Raw genomic sequence first — 20,391 nt, 5'->3', positions numbered from 1 at the left:
TAAATGCCACTATTGGATTAAAGGAAAAGAAGAACTAGCTTTCAAGCACACACCCTCACACACTCATGCCTTCTTGCACTCAGACACTTACACAGGTGAACGCATGCAGGTGAAAAGTTGCGTAGGGGCAGCCAAGGATGCCAAGGCATAGTGGGTCAAGTATATCTGCCTGCAGTCATGAAGCTGGGGTGACAAGCTGATTATGCACCTCCCCTTGTCAACTTGCTCCCTTGTCAATGTAGTAATCAGGAACAGTCAGCACCATCCATCCTGGGGCGGGGTCCTGGCCCTGGGCCGCCTCCTACCTTCCCAGCCAGTGCAGACTAAATCCTGCAGTGAGGTGAGGGCAAGAAGAACTCCCCTATAGCTTTGAACCCATCTTTCTATATGTTTCAGTCCATAGCTCTTGTCCTGTCCCGCTGCCCCAAGATGCCGTATGACAACAACGAGTCATCAGTTAACTGCATCTGGGACTTAGATTGTCTCTTGATGGGGCCTCTCTCTTTCTTGGATGTATCTTTTGCAGGGCTCAGCTGCTATTGTTCTCTGGCTGGGGAGGTGCTGCTGGTAGCTGGTCGCCCAGACTGGCTTTTGGGGACTGATTCCACTGCGCACACCCACGTTCACACTTTCCTCACTCACCCAAAGGAAAGCTGCCTGCAGAGAAAGCAATTTATTTTACAAAGGAGCAGCCAGGATTTCTTACAGACTTAAGGTGTCTATAAATAATTTCTTGCTCACTTTATAATACTTATAATATAGACTTAGCAGCTGCTAGAAAATGAAGCTTACAGAAAGTTACCGGACTTACATTTGCATTGTGCTAGACTGAGCGGAGGTGTTATACAATGGGGGATGGGTGGGAATTGCCCCCAGGTCCCTTTGAAATGCTGTGGAGTGCTCTGCAGGTGGTTCAGAGGGAGCATGGGGTGGGGGGCTGACTGCCCCAAGCCCAGCCCCTTCTGCCCTTGGCCTTGCCCCTTCCAGGGACAGAGAGATGGGCCCCCTCCCACTTTGCCCCAGGCTTGCAGTGCCCGTCAGCGCCACTAGTGCATGGGTGCAGCTGTGTCATTGTAGCGCCTGTTGAAGACGGTACCTATACGGATGGGAGAGGGGTGATAGCTAAGCTGATAGGTGGAGCCCTCCTGTTGACTTAGAACTGTTTTCTCTAGAGGTTAAGCTGATACATATGCACTGCTTGTGCGTATAGCTATTCCGCAAGTGACCATGCAACGTTCAACATGCAGCTTTGAAACAACTGTAGGCAGAGAACATACATTGACCTTCTATGTGCCTTCTTCCTATCTCTGCCTCTTCCAGGAAGGGACTGTTAGTACACGCTGTCTGTGTGTTGGTTGTGTGTGAAGTGGACCAACAGCATTGCTTGTCTCCTTTGTGCATTCCTGCCAGGGCCACATCTTGTGAAGAGCAAGGTTCAGCACTGTGGGGCAGGTTCCTGCTGCTGGCTCCCCTTGCAGTGTTTGCCCAGATAGCCCTCCTGTCTTATCTCTCTGGAGGTTACTGACCTACTAGGAGCTCACTGTTGCATAAGGTGGCTTTTGGAGTGAAGGGAATGGGTGTTTCCTGTCCAGAGAGCATGTAAGGAACTGATAACTGACTGACCCCCTCCCTTGCTGCTGCATCTTTCAGGAGCTCTGCTGTTCGATCTGGCTCAGTCTCCCTTGGGTCTGCATTTGTGTCTGTCTGCTGGATATATTCTACTCTAGTTAGAGCCCTGGACCACACTCACCAGCACTATGGCCTAGTTCAATGTGTTGGCGCCGGCTGGATGTGAGGGAGGTGGAACTCCCCTCCAGCTGCTGCTTCTGCACCAGTTGAGGCTTTTCACTCTCTAAGTGCTTCATAAACAGTGAGGGGTTGGCTGCTCTTCTGTTAGAGGAAGCTGAAGCACAGGGAGGGGAAGTGACATGCTGAGGGGGAATTGGTGTCAGACTGAAGATTAGAGTTCAGGATGTCCTGATTCCCAGTCCTGTGCTGAGGCTACTATATGGCTCCTTTTTACTGTACCCTGGGGTGCTTCCTGCTATAACTCTGGCTTTGAGAGAGAGAGGACGGTGTGGGAATTTTGCACTTGACTGGGCTTTAAGGATTACAGTTGTCCCAACGCAGAGACTTCAAATCTTGTTTATCCAGAGCAGAGGGATGCATGGGCTGTAACTGGTGAAACCTATGAGCCCCACCCACTGTCTCAGTGATCACTGAAGCCTTAAAGAAAAAACATCTGAAAACGTGAACGACTTTCTGAGAAGAGGACTGAATTGACCCTTCTTGGTCTAGTCCACATGGGAAAGTTTCGTAGCATAACCTATGTTGAAAATTTAAACCATGAGGGTAAAAGTGATGTGAATCACTGTGTGGGCACATTTTCATTCTGGTGTAAGAGGGTGGCTTTTTTGGTGTAGCTTGTGTCCCTGGGGAAGGGGTATAAGCTAAAGCAAAGTGACAGCCCTTTATAGTGAAAAATGTCCACGGGGAGTAGGGAGGTATTGGCACGATCATCTCTCTAAGGTTTCAGTGATTTTTGAGGTGACTGGTCATATTTTTCCATGTACACAAACCCATAGTGGGAAGGTGCAGTTACTGTGCAGCAAGTTGCTTAACGTCTTAGTTCCTTGGAGTTCCTGCGGGTTATTGCCAGGGAGGAGGGAAGGGTGGGAATGAGCTAGTTCCCCACTGTGAGGAAACCCTCCAGTTGGGACATCTCTTCTGTCCCACAAAAGATCATCACCTACTAAATTATTTTGTTAGTCTTTAAAATAGGACATGGCTGCTGGTTTGTGGTGTTAGCTCACAGCAGGTCACTGGAACTGGCATCGCAATGCTAATTGAATCTGAGCTCCTCAGGGGAGGCCCCTTCAATCCAGCACTAATCTGGATGAGTAGTTAAAGTTCTCTCTTGGCTGGGCAGAGTAGGTGGTAAATGAGGTCAGTTAAGAATGAGTCAGACTGTGAGCTGCTTACTGACCCTAACGTAGCCCAGGCCAGTCATTCTGTGGCTGTTGGGGTAGGGTAGGACGTGGAGGTCAGGAGATCTCATTTGTGAACTGCGCCGCCCAGCAGGATGAGGAGACTGATGGTAGTAGAGGGAGAAAGTGCGGGGGACTGGACCTACTAAGTCCCCATTCTAAAAATGTGTGTGACTTGCTTTCCCCTCCTCCAGACGGATAAGGAGCAACTTTGAGACTGCAGAGTTCCCTTACCTTGGCTGACCCAGCAACCCCCCATGCCTTCCTTCCAGAGGTAGTTACCAGCACGGAGGCAGCCAGGTGTTCTGTGGGCTGTCCAGCCTTAGTGTATAACACTGTGCCCACGCTCTCAGTGCCTGGTGCCTGGGCACCTTCTGTGTCTCTGGATTAGAACCTCTACTCTCCGTGGAACCCCGTCTAGCTCCCCAGCCTTTCTTCCTCCAGCAGGAGGGTTGCCACCTTTCTATTTGCACAAAACCGAACATCCTTGCCCCACCCATACGCTGAAGCCTTGCCCCCTGCTCGCTCCATTCCCCCTCTTTTTTCACTTGCTCACCCCACGCTCACCCGGTCACTCACTCAACCATTTTCACTGGGCTGGCTCTGGGGGTTGGGGTGCAGGATGGGGGAAACAAGGAGTTCAGGGTTTTGAAGGGGGCTCCAGGCTGAGACAGGGGGCTGGGATGCAAGAGGGGAGGGGTCTCTGGCTGTGGGCATGGTCTCTGGGGTGGGGCCAGGGATGAGGGGTTTAGGGTACAGGATAGGGCTCTAAACTGGGAGGTGGAGCCAAAGGGTCTGGCACGTGGGAGGGGGCTCTGGGGTGAGGTAGAAGGGTTGGGGCGTGAGAGTGGGTACAGACTCTGGGTTGGGGGTTCTGAGGTGGGGCCAGAAATGGAGGGTTCAGGGTGTGGGAGGGGGCTGTGGGCTGAGATTGAGAGGTTCGGAGGGTGGGAGTAGGAATCAAGGAGGGTTGGGGCATAGGGCCGTGTCCTGGCTTTGGAGTACAAATGCTGCCGTTGGGCTGGAATGAGGAGTTTGCGGTGTAAGAGAGTGCCCTGGGTTGGAACTGAGGGGCTTGGAGGACCAGTGGGGCATCAGGGCTGGGACAAAGGGCTAAGGGGTCGGCCCAGAGTTGCAGGCTACCGGGGCACTTACCTCAGGCATCGCTTGGGAGCAGAGACATGCTTTCCGTCCATTTCACGTGTGGAGGAGTGGCTAGATGGCTTTGCAGGCACTGTCCATCTGCAGGCACTGCTACTGCAGTTCCCACTGGCTGCAGTTCCCAGCCAATGGGTTCTTTGGAGCAGGTTGTTGGGGCAAGGGCAGTGTGTGGCGCCCCCTTTCTGCCCCTACACAGAGTAGCTAGTGGGGGACATGTCACAGTCTCCAGGAGCCACTTTGGGGAGCAAGTAGGGGAAGCTGACCTAGTTCTGCTTGTGCCGCCAACAGGGCTTGTAACAGCCCAGTCAGCGGTGTTGACCAGAGCCACCAGGGGCCCTTTTTGACGAAGCATTCTGTTATTCCTGCCCATCCGCTCCAGATGCCTTGCAACCCTATCCAGCAGGCGAACGGCAGGCTGTGAATGTGCTGTGCTTTTATCCCCCTCCCAGGTTTGAACACTGGTTGCTTCTACGCTCTGTCCACTCTGCTGAACCGCATGGTGATCCATCACTATCCAGTAAGTGCCTTTGATGAGCTGTCCTGCACCGTTGCTGTCAAAAAAGGAAAAGTTTGTTTAGGGCAGTGATTCTCAACCCCTGGTGTGCGGACTGCTTGTGGCCCAGTCAGCACAGAGCTATGGCCCTGTGACATCCTCAGGGCCATACAGGTAGTACTCGATGCTGCCTGTATAAGATGTTGGTGGGACACAGCAGTATGTAAGTTGAGAACCACTGGTATAGCGCGAGATGCCACAGTACTTCCTCCTGGAAGAGACTGAAACTGGAGCTACTGTGAGCTTCCTCTGCCACCAGGCAGTGCTCTTGGCCTATTCCTTACGGCATCTTCGATGCTGAGACGGATTGGACCGGTGAGCTCCGCTAAGGGGCGTGCCCCTACACCAGTGGTTCTCAAAGCATGGTCAGGAAGCGCCAGCTTTCTGCTGTTGCAGGAGTGGGCAGGGGAGGGAGCAATGAGCCTTATGGGCTGGATCCAAATGGTGGGCAGATGAAGCGGCTCTGCGTGCTGCTGGTCCCCCGCCCCACAGCTGGGGGAATGGCACAAGAGCAGGAAACTGCTGGCCGGGAATCTTTCCCCACTGCTCCCATTGGCTGGATTCTGGCCAATGGGAGCAGTGTAGATGGTGCCTGGGGAAATATGTGGAGGGCGGAGCCAGGTATGTGTCCCCCATCTCCCTCATGCCCAGATCCCCATTGCCCTCATGCACCCCCGTCACACCAAGTCCCTGTACCCTCTCTTTCTCATGCATCCCCTCTGCCATACCCTGAACCCTCTCCCTCCTTGATTCCCCATTCCCTTTTGTCTCTTGCACTCCCTCTCTCCCAGACTCCCTATCCCATCCTGCCCCTGCACCCTCCCTCTCTCTGACACCTCCCATCCCAAATCTGCTTCTGCATTCTCCTTCCTGCACAGACCCGACACTCCCATTCCCATTCCCATCCCTGGCTATCCCCTCCCACATACTTAATCACTCAGTTTTGCCCCACCCTAGAGCCTAGGGTGACCCACAAACTCTACTAGCCCTGTGCCCCCAGAGAAATTAATCTGGTCTGTGAGAATCCCTTCATCTTGTTGCTTCCTCCCGCACCCAATGGCACTGGAGCGCAAGGGGAGTGAGGTGTCTACATTGGGGGCCAAATCAGTGAAAGTAAGTGGTGTTTTTCCTTCTCACTTTTGTGTGGCCCTGACTGATTTTTCTGTGGGTCAATGGACCCCAACCCAAAAAAGATTTCCCATCCTGGCCATCAATAAAGATGATGTTGAAACCTTTTGATTTGGACATAACATTTTATTTAAAACAAAGATTTAAAATACGTGCCCCCTAATGTTATAAAATATCAAAATAAGATCTCTGTGTACCTCCTTATGTTGTAGCTGCGTATTTATGTTTTTATGATCCAGTAGCTTACACTGCCGTACCCCATAATGAGCTGTGCTTTCTTCTGTGAACTCACGCAGTCACTGTGCCCCAGTCCCTACAGCATGGGTTGTCAATTTCTTTTTTCTGACCACCCCTTAACATGCTATGAAATCTCTGGGAAAGTGGCCTTCTGCCACTGAGCCAAGTGATGGAGGGTCTTGGGTGGGGTGCCAGCTGGGGTGCTGTGCTTGGGACTCTAGCCTCTGGGCAGTCCTGGTGGATTGGTATAGTTTGACTTCTGTTTTGTGGGGTCTGGGACCCAGTGGGGCTCGGGACATGCTCTGCGTGGTGCAGTGTCTGGGGACGGCGTGCCACTTCCACCACCTGACTCGCTCAGGAGGCCACTTTGCATTGCAGTGGGGGGTGACCAAAAATTGTAACTCAAAGGGTGTTCAGCTCAAAAAGTTTAAAAACTGCTCGGGGTGCAGGAAGGGGATAGCTAGGAGCCATGTGCTGAGAACGGTGTAGCTCAGGGTGCAAGTGGAGTGGTAGCTAGGGGCTGTGTGTTGGGAGAACCCCTTTCCCTCTAGGGCACCCCACATTCCCACCTATGGTTGCTTGCTTCCTGAAGGCTGTGCTGGCTCTGGAGCTGGGTCCTCCACCACCACTGCAACCACTCTTACCAGCTACTTAAGCAGCTAAAGGGGGTGGGGAACTGAAGAGTAGCTGCATCACCACCAGCTGCAGGAGATGGGGAAGCACTACAGCCCACTGCTTCATGGCACCAGCCAGAGTAGCAGCTCCCTTGTAATGCTTCCTGCCTCTGACCTGGACAGGAGTCAGGAAGGCAGCATCCCTGCTCTACAGCACTGCCAGCTGGGAGCTCCCTACATTCCTTGCTCCTGCACCTTTCAAGACATCATCTTACCATGGCAGAATGGAGAGTGCTCCATAGCTAGGGCTTCTGTAACATTCCCTAAAGTTTCTACAGCTTGCAAAGGCTAGGACTGAGGTACCTGGGAATGTCTTTTCCCTGGGGTTGGCTTCCCACATTGTGTAGCAGCTAGCCTACATTGCTGGTAAATCCTGAGCCTAGTGTCTCCTGAACAAGCTGACTCAATGACCAGTACTAAAACAGAAAATTTTGAAAGGCCTTCAGTATCTTGTCCTCCTCACCTTTTTAACCATCCATCCCCACTTGCTCTTGGCCATTAACTAGTCCTTGTATTGATGTGTATCTTACCACAGGGGGAGGAGGTGAATGCTGGAAGAATTGGACTCACCCTTGTGATATCTGGCATGGCTGGAGCTCTGCTCTCTGGCATCTGGTTGGATAAAACCAAAACCTACAAGTAAGTCCCTTGTACTCTTTCCCCCACAACTCCATTCTCCTCTCCACCACAGGGAAGGCAAACCCGGGGGAGGCAGTTCTGCCTTCCAATGGCTTGACAAGGTGGGCGAGGGAGTATCGTTTATTAGACCAGAGACAAGCTTTCAAGCTTTTACAGAGCTCTTCTTCAGCAATGGGTAGTGGCTGGTATTGGGGGTGGAAAAATTGCATCCCCAACTCCAGTTGCCCTGCAGTAAAAACAGGAATTTGGAGCAGCATAGTAGCTCATTTTTGATGTTGCCTGAGCCTAAGGAATACCAGCCACACTTTTTGGTTCTGGAGCGACTCATTCCTACTTTCATGTACGAGGTAGTAGAATGACTTCTCTGTGATTCCCATGTACCTGTTTTATTTCTGATGCTTTTGTTTCAGGATTAATGAGTCTGGGTCTGGCCTATCATGAGGGTAGGGATTATCTGCATACAAGAGACACACCCTTCCCATCAGATAAGAATGTATTGAAGCACTGTCTTGTCAAGGGATGTAGAGACGGAGCTGAAAAGAGAGCTGCTTTTTGGGACCTGGAACAGGCCCAGAGCAACTTTGAATTGCTGGTGTGTGTGGGATTTCTTAGGAGAAGAGTAGGTAGAAAAGCAGGGGTCTGGAACCTCTCCTCTTTGAGAGGAAAGAGGTGAAGTGAGGGTGCATTCCTCTTACGGCAGGGATTCCCAACCTATGGGTCAGGACCCAAACAGGGGTCACCATTAGGTTTTCTAAGGGTTGCCAGCTGGGAGGCTCCAAGCCACATGCGTCTCTTTAAGGAGCTATTTGCAGCTCCCTCTGCTGCCACAGCTGACTCCTCCAGCTCCCAGTCCCTGCCATGCTGAAATGAAACTCAATTTCATTGGTTTAATGGCCAGCAAGAGGGATCCATTCATTAAGCCAATTAAACTGGGGCCCATTTCATCATGGCAGGGTAGGAAACCTGCACTGCAGGTAGAGGAAGGGAGTAGAAGGGCTGGGAGGAGCTGCACGGAGGAGGCGGCGGTGGCCTAGCAAAGGAGCAGTGGAGGGCATCAGCAGTGCTTGTGTGAGATAGGTGGGGGAGGTGGTCTGGGGCTGCGAGGGGGTCTAAGTCTGGGGGTGCAGTTTGGGTTGCAAGGGGGTAAAGCCTGGGGGTTGGGGGGTGGTTTGGGACTGTGCAGTGTTTAAGTCTGGAGACAGTGGGGAGGGAATCAAGATTTATAAAAACATTTTCCCAAGGGAGAACCCCCCCCCCCCCCCCCGGTTTGGAATTGCCTTGGGTCACAAAGTCGTACTGCATTGTTGAAATTGGTCACCATCTCGAAAAGGTTGGGAACGGCTGTCTCAGGGGATTAGAGTGAGGCAGATATTCAAGTCCAATCTCTCTCTTTCTGTCTTGTTTTATGTCTGGAAGCTGCGAGAGTATAATGTAGTGTGGTGCTCTCCCCCTTCATGAGTCTGGTCAGGTTCCCAGCACCCTGGAAAAGAATGGGACAGAAATGGCCAAGGGCTGCTTTGTCAAGGCTGAGAGAGTTCCCAGCATTGGAGGAATCATACAGTACGTACATACAGTAGCAGACCTGTTCTCTGCCTCACAAACCAGCATCTGAGAGTCTCTGTTCTACTTAGTGAAAGGCCCATTGAGTCCTGTGCCCAGAGGCATTTTGTGTGTGTGTGTCTTTGCACATGTCACTTTATTTAGGGTGGAGGCAGATGAAGCGATGTGTGTAGGATGGGAGCAGAGGTCAGATGAGGAGTTGGTACTAATGGGGACACTAGGCAGCCCATGCTGCCATCTATGAATGTACTGCTAAAAGCCCCTATGTTGTCTTTAGACTGGGAGCTCTCCCAGGGGCCAGATGTTTTGCAGGGGTGAATTTACTATGACACAAATGATGCTATGGCATGGGGCCCCTAGCAACAGCCACTGAAGCAGCAAAGCAAACAAATGCCTGATTCTCCAACTGTGTGCTGTGTGTTTGCTTGCTCTTTTGGTAATGCCCACAAGGTATTTAGCCAGCATGTGACAACAAGGAACAAGTCAGTAGTGAACACAGCCCACAATAGTGCCTGCAATGTCTGTGTAATCCACACATCTACTGGGTGTGGTTCGCTGTCCCATCTAGGGGCACTTGGAGAGAGTGAATGAATCTCCTCTTCAGTCTCAGCTACTAGGCAGCTGGATTTTAGCTTAAGCAGTAGAGGCTGATGCATAGAGGTCCCAGGTTTGGTTCTGCCTGTCAGTGGTTACATCTACACTTAACTGAATGAACTTTCATTACACAGAAAGAGAGAGGGTGAGGCAGAAATGCTTGAGTAGCTCAGAAAAAAGAGGATCCAATTCAGGATTACCTGCTGAGAAAAAGGGGAGTCACAGCCCAAGAATGGTGGTCTTCCACTTATAAGGTACACCAAACCAGCCAAAAAGAGAACTTCTGTTTTATCACACTGGATAGCAGGAAATCAGGAAAGCTGTTCTGTGGATACTCCAGATCCTCTGTATCATCGCCAGCACCCCTGCTTATAGGGATTAGTGGTTATTAAAACAGGTCAGTATAACTTAGATCTCACCCAAAGTCATGCTATTGCCAGTCATTTAGTATCTAAAATCTAAAGGGTTATTTATAAAATGAAAGAAGAAAGGTAAGAGCTGAAATTAATCAAAGGAATCAAATACATTGAATAGTTGCAAAGTTCTTGATTCAGGCTTGAAGCAGTGATAGAGTAAATTGCTGGCTGAAGTCAAGTCTCTGGTTACTTCTGAATCACTGGGAGGACTTCAGTCCCTCTGTTAAAATGCTCCCGTTGGCATAAATCTGTAGGTTGGAGGCTGGAGCAGGAAAGAAGTTATATAGAGATGTTCCAAGGGCCTTTTATACCTTCTATCTTGTGGAGGGAATCTCACTCTTTTTACTGTGGAAAATTGCAGTAGACAAGATGGTGTCCAGTCACGTGAGCCAATACACAGGCTAATCACCTGGCTGTACATGACTTTACAGGCAAAGGCCATTGCCCACATGCTACTTTGAAAGTTCCGAGGAAGGCTCATCAGATATGGATTGGCATCCAGTGTTCCCTGTAAGCTGAGTGCTTAGGTGGCTGCCCAGGAGAGATTCGAGTGCCGCCCAGCTGATTAGCAGAACACCCACAACAACCCACCACGAGCCATGTACGTTTCTATTGGTGGTGCACATCCCCACATGCCTTGGCGTATATAACAAAATTTATTCTGCCCATGGATGGAAATAATTAGAGGGAACACTGTTGGAGTCTTCCAAAGTCCATTGTGAATCAAGTATTCCTTTAACAGTCCTCCCAGGATGCGCTGGCTAAATACTTTGTGGGCATTACTTCAGGAGCAAACATTTGAAATCTGGTATAGAGCCAATCCTCATAAGTTCAAATACAAAAATAAAATATGCATTCAAATAACATAATCATAGCCGGCAAATCATAACCTCTTCAAAGACATCTTACATGCCACATTTGGTACAAGATTTGTTGCAAATAAATCAGTGGTTGCAACAGTGACTTTTATGGTCATATTTTAAGATAACGTCACACACATGATCTATACTTTTAATTTTTACATATTTTCTTCATGTAAAGATAATATAAATACAAACTTACATTTAGCTCAGAAGTTCTCAAACTGGTCTGAGAATTCCATTCAGGTGGACTGAGGAAAGGTTAAGTTTTTTTCTTTTTTCAGTGCTCTTTTCCAAAGCACTTCACAAAAGTCTGCTAAGGAGACAGATTACATTTGGAAAATTGAAGTGGTATGCAGAGACTATCAGCAATTTTCAAGTGGTTTGTGGGGGAAAAAAAAGATAGGTGCCTTGGTTGCTTTTGTGCTCTAATGTTTTCATTTACTTTCTATTACTTATAATATAGGAGGAGGATGATAAAGAAAAGGAATGAAAAATTGGGAGGCGGGAAGAGAGTTCTTTTTCTTGGCTGGATCCTGCGGGGGGTTGGGGAATGAAGCTACACTTGCTAGATCCTCACTAACTCTAAATCTGCCACTGTTGGTGTGAATCTCTGCTGCTCCTACCTCCCTCAGTCTGTAGGCAATGAGTCTTTGCTAGCCTGCCTATAATGAATCAGTATATGCCAGTCACGGATTGCGTGATAAGCTTCCCTACACCAGCTGGTTTTGTTCAGGAGGTGCTAACCAGTTTTCTTTGCAGGCCAAATTAGACAGGGCTTTATTCTAACAGCAGGGAATGGGAAGAAGACTGTTTCCAAGTCCTTTCACTTCCAGGATCCACTATGGCATTTATCTGACTCTGGTAACATGGGCTACCCAGAGCAAAGGAAAGCTTCTCAGGACCCCTGGGTGGGTATGTTTAAATCCCATAGCTTGTTTGGGAATTGCCAGCTGTAATTCCAGCCATCAGCATTGGTAGGTCCAGGGGCCAAGTCCAGAGCAGAAACTGAACTTTTAGTCCAGCCCGAGATGGCAGATGAGGACTCATGGGGCTCTCAGGGTGCAAGGAGAAAAGCAGGAGCACATGATCACTAGACAGGCTGGCCTGTCTCTTGTTGCTGTTTCTGGATGGCTTGTGTTGCTGGGCTGGCTTAATGTGCATTTCTTTCATCAGCAGAGGCTGCTGTAGCCCACCTGCTGTCACGAACTGCACTTTTACCGCCCTATAATTTGCAGCCCCTAACAACTCTGTGTTGGCCCAGCTTGACACAGCTTTGGCATGTGGCATTCCAGTCTCGCCCAGATGGAGCTATGCTGCTGGACAGAGATGACGATGTAAGGCATTTGTGCTTACTCAGTAGAAGCTGGGAGTGCGGCACGAAAATAACGCCCAGTTTGTTCAGAGGTTTGTGGTCGGCTGGAAGCTGCAGAACGAGTGTATTTTGGCAGTGCTGGGATGGGCAGTGTGGTGTGTGCAGTGAATGGGTTAAGTAAATCTCTGTCATAACCCAATTGACTAACTTTAGGGAGATAGCAGGATAAAAATAGCCTGGTGTGAGGTGGACACTTCCAGGAAATTGGGTTGGCCCAGGCTGTTGATGGAGTTTTATGTGAAACAGCAAACATTAACAGAGCTTCTCTTCCCAGGATATATCTAAAAATTCTGAAAAAGCCTGTTTTTTAAAAACTTACCAGCCCCAAGAGGTTAGGTGCCATGCTGATTGTATGTCTGTGGCAGGGATGAGGGTTGAGGGTGGGAAATGGTCCCAAAGGCTGGGCCTTGAGAATCAGGAAGCAAAACTAGTAAGCCCTGTGACTCTTGCCAAGCTGAGTGAAGAGGGAACCTCCCTTTCCTCTTATCAATGCATGCTGTTTACCACTGAATTTGTGATAAAGTCTAAAGTCACTAGGCTGACTTCTCTGTCTCCCTTAGCCAGGAATGAATGACCATGCTTGCTTTCCTCTTGTTTATCAGGAACAGGGCAACTGTATTTCCTTATACTGAATATGGGCCATCTGGTAAAATAACTCATAGTCAAGTGAGTTCAACAGTGGCCAGAACCGTGTAGTACAAACATTTTGAATTAACATCAGGTTGACTGAGCCCCTGTTAAAAAGAAGTACAGTGTAGCTGGAGTCTTTTTATTTACCTTCTTATCTGTGAGGTTTTCCTGTGGAGCAGTGACACACACACTCCTGGGCACCTCTTTCACATGAGGATAAGGGTGGATGACCAACCTAAACGATCCCTCCCTGCTCAGTGCTTTCTATCCTCCGTGCCTGACTGGGCCCCCAGGATGGACCCCCCTCTCCTAGTATCACATTTTCTTTAGACAATATGTGGGGGACACACAGGGTCACAGGCTTACCTTCCCCAGATTTCTGTGAGGGTTCACTCCAGAACATGGCTAGCAGCAGCCTTTTGGCCCTGTGCAGGAGGAAAGGGCTTCCAGACACAGAGAAGTGGTGGTGTGGGGTAGGGACTTGTCTTTGCAGAGCTTATCTCTTCGTCTTCTGTCCCACATCCACTCCCCTGTAGCTAGAAGCAGCTTGCCCCTTTCTGCTGATAGACAGGCAACTAACTCCTCCAAGCTGCTATTTTCCACTCACATAACCCAGCCACCTCTGGTTCCCTGGCTACCTTGTGGGCAGAAAGGGTTTAGCCCAAAGGATGAATTGTGCATCAGGGCCCAAGGAATCTGACGATAGGGTCTTCAGTGAACCAAGTTAAATAGGTGCCTGGGGGCAGTGCAGACCTGAGTTCCTGGGGGGCAGGAGCTAGGGAGTGAGTGGCATATGGAGAGAGTGTGAAACACTCCTTCCCAGGGGACTTCTGTGGCGCTTATTGGGTCAGGGCATGCAGAAGCTGGAAATTCCTTCCTCCCCACCATTCCAGAGCTTCACGATGCCAGTACTGGACAGGGCTTTGGCACATGCAGGGCTTGGTTCCTCCTGTCCGTCATCCCAGGCCTGAGGATCTTGAGCTCTTCATGTCTGCAAGCCCAGCCAGAGGCAGTGGAGGAAGGATGAAGTCCACCAGTCAGGCAGTTGGTTAGCTGAATGATCTCACCAGAGGCTGGTTTTCTGCACAGCGCTGGGAGTGGGGGTGGGGAAATATGGAGCAGCAGGACTGAGGGGCCGAAGGAGCATGGCAGGGAGAGGGCAGTAAGAGGTCAAATATTTAATGGGCCAGTGGGTGTGCAGCGGAGGTAACAATGTAACGGACCACCTCCTTTCTGCACTCACCAGCCGCCTCAGTAAGCAGCCAGTGATGGCTGGAAACGGGGCTGGGGAATGGAGGAGGAAGAAAAGGGCCTGCTGGCCAAGGCCCGGTACGCTGCATGTACTGCATTGACAGGCTAGAAGGAGGAGCAGCCAGCTGTACATACCACAGCATTGCCCAGCCACCAGCCTGGCACGCCCATCCCAATCATCAGCCCCTGGACTCCCTGCCCCCAGTCATTACTGGGAGGTGCGCAGCTTCTGAGAGAGAATCTGGCCAACAGTTGGACCCATCAGTACTGATGGGAGAGGAGAGACAGAAAATATGGGGCAATTTGCCAACTTTTCCGAAAAAGTAAGTTCATGCAGGAGAGCTTAAACATGGGACTCAGAGGTGACCTGTCAGGAGAGCTTAAACATGGGACTCAGAGGTGACCTGTCAGGAGAGCTTAAACATGGGACTCAGAGGCAACCAGTACGGGGATTACGAGGGGTGCACCGGCCAAGTACCTCTGCCCCGCCCCCTCCCCACTGCTGCTCTGCCTGTGCCCCACCCCTTTCCCGCCCAGGCCCCTTCACTTCCACCCCTGCCCTACCCAGGGCCCCCTACTCTGCCACCACCTGCCTCTTCCTGGGGAAGCACTGTGCCACTTCTGGTGGGGGGTAGTCCCCCCGATCCCCTCGGGAGGCATGGCCTAGAAGTAGCACTTTCGGGCTGTGCCACTGTAGAATCGGTGTGGCACTCAGTGAATGGGGGGAGTGCAACGTGGGGGTTCATATAGTCCCCTGTGCTGCTCATGCATGGCCGATGATGTGACTGTCCCTTTAAAAATGGGATATCTGGTCACCTTAGTGAGGAGGGTCTGTGAGGCAGTCCCAGGGGTTCAGAGCACTGTCTCTTTTTTGGAGCCCAGGGTGTATATTTCATTTGTGCAAGCTCGGGTTGTGCTCTCACTGCATGTGGTGTGCCAGCAATTAAAAGCTTCGACAGCATCCCTGACGACAGGGAGACCAGGCCTGCTCTCAAAATAACCCATTTTGGTCTGTATCTTGGTTCCAAGGGTGGGTCAGTGGGGTATGTGTTCACTGTGTTGTGTGTAATTTCATCTGCCATCAGTCCGTGATGGAAACCAGAAACCTCCCTGCACCCTCACATTTCTGGTCTGGCGCCTTAGACTGAGCCAGAGGCGACTAGTGTGGTGATTCCAGAGGGGGACACCGGCCACGTGTCCCTCTCCCGCTCATTCCTGCTCTGCCTGTGCTCCACCTCTCCCTGCCCTGCGCCGCCTCTACCCGTCTCTTCCTACAGAAGTGCCCTACTGCTTCTGGTGGGTGCAGGGTCAATCCCACCCCCTCCTCGAGTAATGTAGCCAAGAGAGCAGAGCGAGCTGAGGCTGCGTTGCTCCACTTCCCCTATCACTGCCGGAAAGCGCAGGGGAGCTGGACCCTGCTGTGGGTGCCACCCCGTCCCTGCTAGGCCCTGGGCTGCCCAGAGGCTCTGGCACTTTCCCCTCCTTGCCTGTGGCATTTGGAGGTTATGTGCTCCTACCTTCTTCCCACATGTTGTCCCTGGCAAGCCCGTTACTTCTCTTGTGTGAATAATTCCATTGACCCTTCAATAAAGGTTCATGCTTATAGTTAAAATGCTTCCACGTTTGTGCTGGTGCACCAGGCAGTAACATTGTAATTTTAATTTAAAAAAGTCTCTTAGGGGCATAGAATCTTTGTCACAAAATGGCTAACTTTTCACTGTTTTCTGCGTATTAAACGAAGATACCGGGAACTTTTATATACGTAGCGTGGCCATCTGTCCTGTATTTGGGATGTCAAAAAGGTGTCCCTACTTATTTTTTAAAAGGAACTAATTGTCCCATATTTGGGCCTTCCCTCCTCTGATCTTTTCTGCCAGCAGGTACAGCTGCTGGCCGGAGAGCTTTCCTGAGCCCAGGGGAAGTCGGGGGGCGGCTGCCGTGTCCCTGCTGCTTCCCCAGGCTCCCGGGGAGGGCCACTGTCTGCTGCTTCCCTGGGGCTCCGGTGAAGGGCCGGTGGCTGCCACCTCCTTCCTGGCTCTCCAGGGCTTGGTGCAGCCAGGAGGAGCCGCCCTACTCCGTACATAACTCCCTGTCCCATATTTGGGACAGGAAGATATGGGTCGCCCTATATATACATCTGAGCCAAAACTTTCAAAGCTAGGAACCTGAAGTTGGGTTCCCCAGGCTGTATTTAGGCACTTTAAGTACCACTGACTCCAAAGCATGCAGACTCCAATGGAGTATAGCCTATTGAAAACATTTCACCGTGTTTGACTTGTGGTAGTTCTTGAACTCTAAATGCTGATTTCTCCATGGCCACAGCCAGAGGCTCCTTATGCCTGGAAGTCTTACCTCAGTCTGTGGCACTTGCTGTTTTGTTCGGACCTGCGTCTGTTGGGCATGTTCCTCTTTGGTGTTCAGTATCAGTACACTGGATGTGCGCTGGCATGCTGTCCCGGCTGGCTCATATGGATGGGCTTAACAAAAGTCACAAGCAGCCTGCCTTGCCTCCTCCTCTCTGACCTCTTCTGTCAGCTGAGTGTGACTTGGGGGATGGTCTTGTTGTTCTCTTAATTGGAGATGAACAAGAACTGGATTCTGATATTGAGTCCCTCTTATAATTTGAGCCAGTCTAGTTTGATCCATCTGCGCAGCAATCACTGCTCCCCTCTGGGATCCTTCTCTGAAGCAGTTTCTCCAGCCTCTGTGTATAGGCTGAAGCGTTCTTTCCTTGTTGCTGTCAAGAGTTACGGAACTTAAAATACACGCCGTGAGAGCCCTCTACACTCCCAAAGATGTGAAACTAGGCTTCGAGGCAGTCCTTGACACGGATTACAGGGCTATTCAGGGGGGGTGAATCACATCTAATGCTGGACCCCTGAGGCTCTCTTCTTGACATCGTGCTTTTCTGGTTCTGCTATGGCTCAGTCCTGTGGCATTTATGTTCCAACCAGGCAGGGTTCAAACCCTCTTCCCCAAGTAATGGGCTGGCACCCCCAACAAATAATCTTAACTAACAATACGAGCTTGATAGAACATGGGACAGCACAACCTTTTCCAATGCTTGCCTCAGTGCTTTTGCCCACTCAGTGGCAAAAGCTGCAGCCCCTGAGCAAGAGGTTGCGGAGTCAGGGTCTCACACACCTGACACATGAACCATTGTAGAACCTGGGATTGCTGCACAATACCTGCACAATTGTTTTCCCAACTTGATGAATCCCTCGAGGTGTCTGTAATAGTACTGACTCAGGGTCCTGGACACGCTCCCCAGAATGTAATCCTACCCCCAGGTGGAGCCAGTAGTGACCAGGGCTGGGTTCAGAATCTAGGGGTTCTTTTTCAAAACCACAACCTAGAACTGCCTGGAGACTTTACACAGTAACTGGGAAAATTAGACACCACTGCTGGGCACCTCTGAGAGGCAATACTTGCCCACTCCCAAGCACGGAGTCTGAGTGTAGAAAATAAACTTGCCATGAAAGGCGGGAAGTCTCCTGATGATAATTAGGGAAAATGCCATAAGTGGGATTCATAATCCTAAAATTGTGAGTTGGAGGCCCACTCCAGAGCACACAGGGCAGTGCCTTATGCCACATGTTCTTGAACTGTACAACTGAAAGTTCTCTCTTGAAGTCTCTCCTGATCCCAGGATGGCTGTTGGGGAGAATTCATTCAGACCCTGCTTACATCAGTATATCACAATGTGGTTTTAAGTGCAAATAGAGTAAAGGTGATTTGCTTTTTAGTGCTGTGTTTGAGCAGAAGGTGCTTTTACTGTAAGAATTTTGAGGAAGCCCTACGTTAGGTTTTTTCAACAAAGAGAAGCATTTTAAATGTGAAATTTTTTATTAAAGATTTTCTATGAAATATGTGGAATTTACTAAGAATCAGGATACAAGAGAAACAAGTACAGAGCGTCTACTCTACATAGCCATTTTAAGCTATAAAATGGGAAGAACTAGCAACATGTGAATTAAAACATCTGATTTAAGTTGACATTTTTAAAATGTTTGCTTTATAAATCCATGTTTTTAATTATCCCTGATAATTGTTTTACTTGCATCTTTTCCCCAGAGTTTCAGCTGGATACAGAATTCACCTTCATCTCCCATCCTAACTATTGTGCTGGGCTGCTAAGCAGCTGGTAGGAGGGAGAAGTGCTCTCTGTGTATATGCTGGAATCAATTTGTAAAGCTCTTCCTTTAGTTAACAGCCTGTCCCTTGGCAATGGGGGATTCCATGGAAGAATCTAGGCTTATGCCTAGTCTTCCAGGCTGCCTCAGTTGCCTTCTCTTCAGAAGTGATGTCCTTCCCAAATAGGAGAATCCTCCATTTGGTTTTGCACCATTGTGATACAGAGGAGCCAAGACTCTTTTCCATTCTGCATTCTGCCACTGACTTACTGAGTGACCTTAGGATAAGTTTCTTTCTACTCTGTTGCCTCATTTTTCCCTATTGGTGGAACAGGGATGCTGTTGTTCATCTTCCAAGGACTTGTACACGTAACATGCTTTGGGATCCTTGGATGGGAAAGAGCTAGAGAAAAGTGTTGAATGAATGCTAAAAGGTCTGTTCTTGACTGTGCCTTATCCTGCAGGCAGACAACGCTGGGCGTTTACATCATGTCTCTGGTGGGCTTGGTGGCCTATACCTTCACCCTGAGCCTAGGCCACCTCTGGGTGGTCTTTTTGACTGCAGGTGTGCTGGGGTAAGTTCACCTGCAGTCTGCTTTTCCCAGGACTTACTCTCCCTCCCAGGTGGCAGCCAGCCCCAGGAAGACATAGAGAGTGCCCAACTTAGCCCAGGCTGTTACCTCAGCATTAATCTAGAAATGTCCCTTCCTTCCAGCCCCTGCAGGAGCATAAAAAGGAAGGCAGAGGTGACCCAGCCCATAGGCAGCAGGGGCCAGGGCAGGACAGGCTCTATATAGCTCTTCCCTGAGAGGAGGAGGAGAAGGTGTTATGTTCTCACATCTCTCCTGGATCTTTCGACTTGGAGAGCTGAGGGATGTGTGCGGGAGCCCTGTCCCAGCTGGCTCTGAACATTGCCAGGAGGGATACCCTCTGAGTAGGGTGAATTATTTCTCAGAAGGCAGGTAGGACTGTTGCCTGCCAGACCTTGGGAAGAAGGAATGAGAATCATGGTGACAGGTGCGTCCCTAAAATAGCCTTGGCTGGGCTGGGGCTTGGCGTCCCATGTAAGTCATGTGGGGGTGTTTTACTTTCTGAACTAGCATTAACATTCTGACTCTGATGCCACCGGCTCACCCTGCTTCCTAGCAGCAATAAGTGGCACGCTTCCCCCTATGCCTCTCTTCTCCTTGCCCCTGCATGCTTGGTCCATGTCCTATGGCTGGAGGCACGAACATTTGGGGGTTGGGACAACCGTGGTCATGTGGTCAGAGAGGTGGGTGGCTGGAGGGATGGGGTGATACTGGGGGACCAGTCCTGTGCCATCACTAAGTGAGGAGAATACTAGGGTTCAGAGCCACATAGTCCTGTCCTGATTTCTCCCTCCACCAGATGTTGACTGATCCTCTTCTGTGTACCACCGTGCAGGTTCTTTATGACAGGGTACCTACCCTTGGGTTTTGAGTTTGCAGCAGAGTTAACATACCCAGAGTCAGAAGGAACATCTTCAGGTCTCCTTAACGTATCAGCACAGGTATGTTCTCCCTTCCTCCCCTGCTGCCCCTTGCTCAGTGGATTAGAACGCCCTGCTGGTCACACAGCGATACATTTCAGGCCAGTGATCCATCCTGTCCAGTATTCTGCACTGTCGTAAAGAGCATTTTGTGCCCTAAAGAGAGAGCAGCCTCAGGTCTTTGCTGTCTTGTTTTACTGTTGTCAAAACTGGAATTTAATCTTCTACTTCAGTGGCCTCCCAGACCCTCCCATGCTTTGGAAAGTCCTCCAGAATGCTGGAACGCCCTGCCCCTCTGCACTGTCACTTCCAGCAGTCTAGGATCCCCCTCTCCTGGGGTGATGGGGATTCCAGCCATCAGACTCTGCTGTCCTCCTGCTAGCCAGGAGGCACACAATCCAAATTCAGCCCTTGTTTTTAACCAAGCTTCAGCTGAAAACAGCTGTGTGGGTTCTAAGTTCTCATTAGACCTGCCTTTGTCTGGTGAGGGCAGTACAATAGCTCCATTCCGTTTCCTGCTTTTGTGTTAAAGGTTTTTGGGATCATTTTCACCATCGGCCAAGGGAAGATCATCGATCACTTTGGGACACAGGCGGGAAACCTCTTTCTTTGCGCTTTCCTGCTCCTGGGGACCATAGTAACTGGTAAACCAGCTCCTCCAGAGATTCCCCACCTGATTGTGA

General features: G+C 50.2%; 1 protein-coding gene across 4 annotated transcripts in view; it reads left to right on the top strand.

Annotated features, from left to right (window-relative positions):
* The window catches only part of FLVCR2 (FLVCR choline and putative heme transporter 2), a 54,014-nt gene that overhangs the window by 22,884 nt on the left and 10,739 nt on the right, over positions 1 to 20,391 (top strand). For 3 of the 4 annotated variants that reach the window (XR_012645920.1, XM_074996750.1, XM_074996751.1), the window contains exons 4-8: positions 4,598 to 4,665; positions 7,276 to 7,379; positions 18,663 to 18,773; positions 19,624 to 19,729; positions 20,241 to 20,352. The exons of the other annotated variant lie outside the window; for it this stretch is intronic. Coding sequence is in view for 2 of the 3 variants with exons in the window: in XM_074996750.1 (XP_074852851.1) it covers positions 4,598 to 4,665; positions 7,276 to 7,379; positions 18,663 to 18,773; positions 19,624 to 19,729; positions 20,241 to 20,352 (501 nt within the window). In the remaining variant the exon portion in view is untranslated. The remainder of the gene's footprint in view (positions 1 to 4,597; positions 4,666 to 7,275; positions 7,380 to 18,662; positions 18,774 to 19,623; positions 19,730 to 20,240; positions 20,353 to 20,391) is intronic. 4 annotated transcript variants of the gene reach the window in all.

Source organism: Carettochelys insculpta, chromosome 6 (genome assembly GCF_033958435.1).
Source record: "Carettochelys insculpta isolate YL-2023 chromosome 6, ASM3395843v1, whole genome shotgun sequence".
Taxonomy (NCBI): Eukaryota; Metazoa; Chordata; order Testudines; family Carettochelyidae; genus Carettochelys; species Carettochelys insculpta.
The sequence above is the reverse complement of the archived record's forward strand: the minus strand, read 5'-3'. Positions and strand labels throughout refer to the sequence as shown.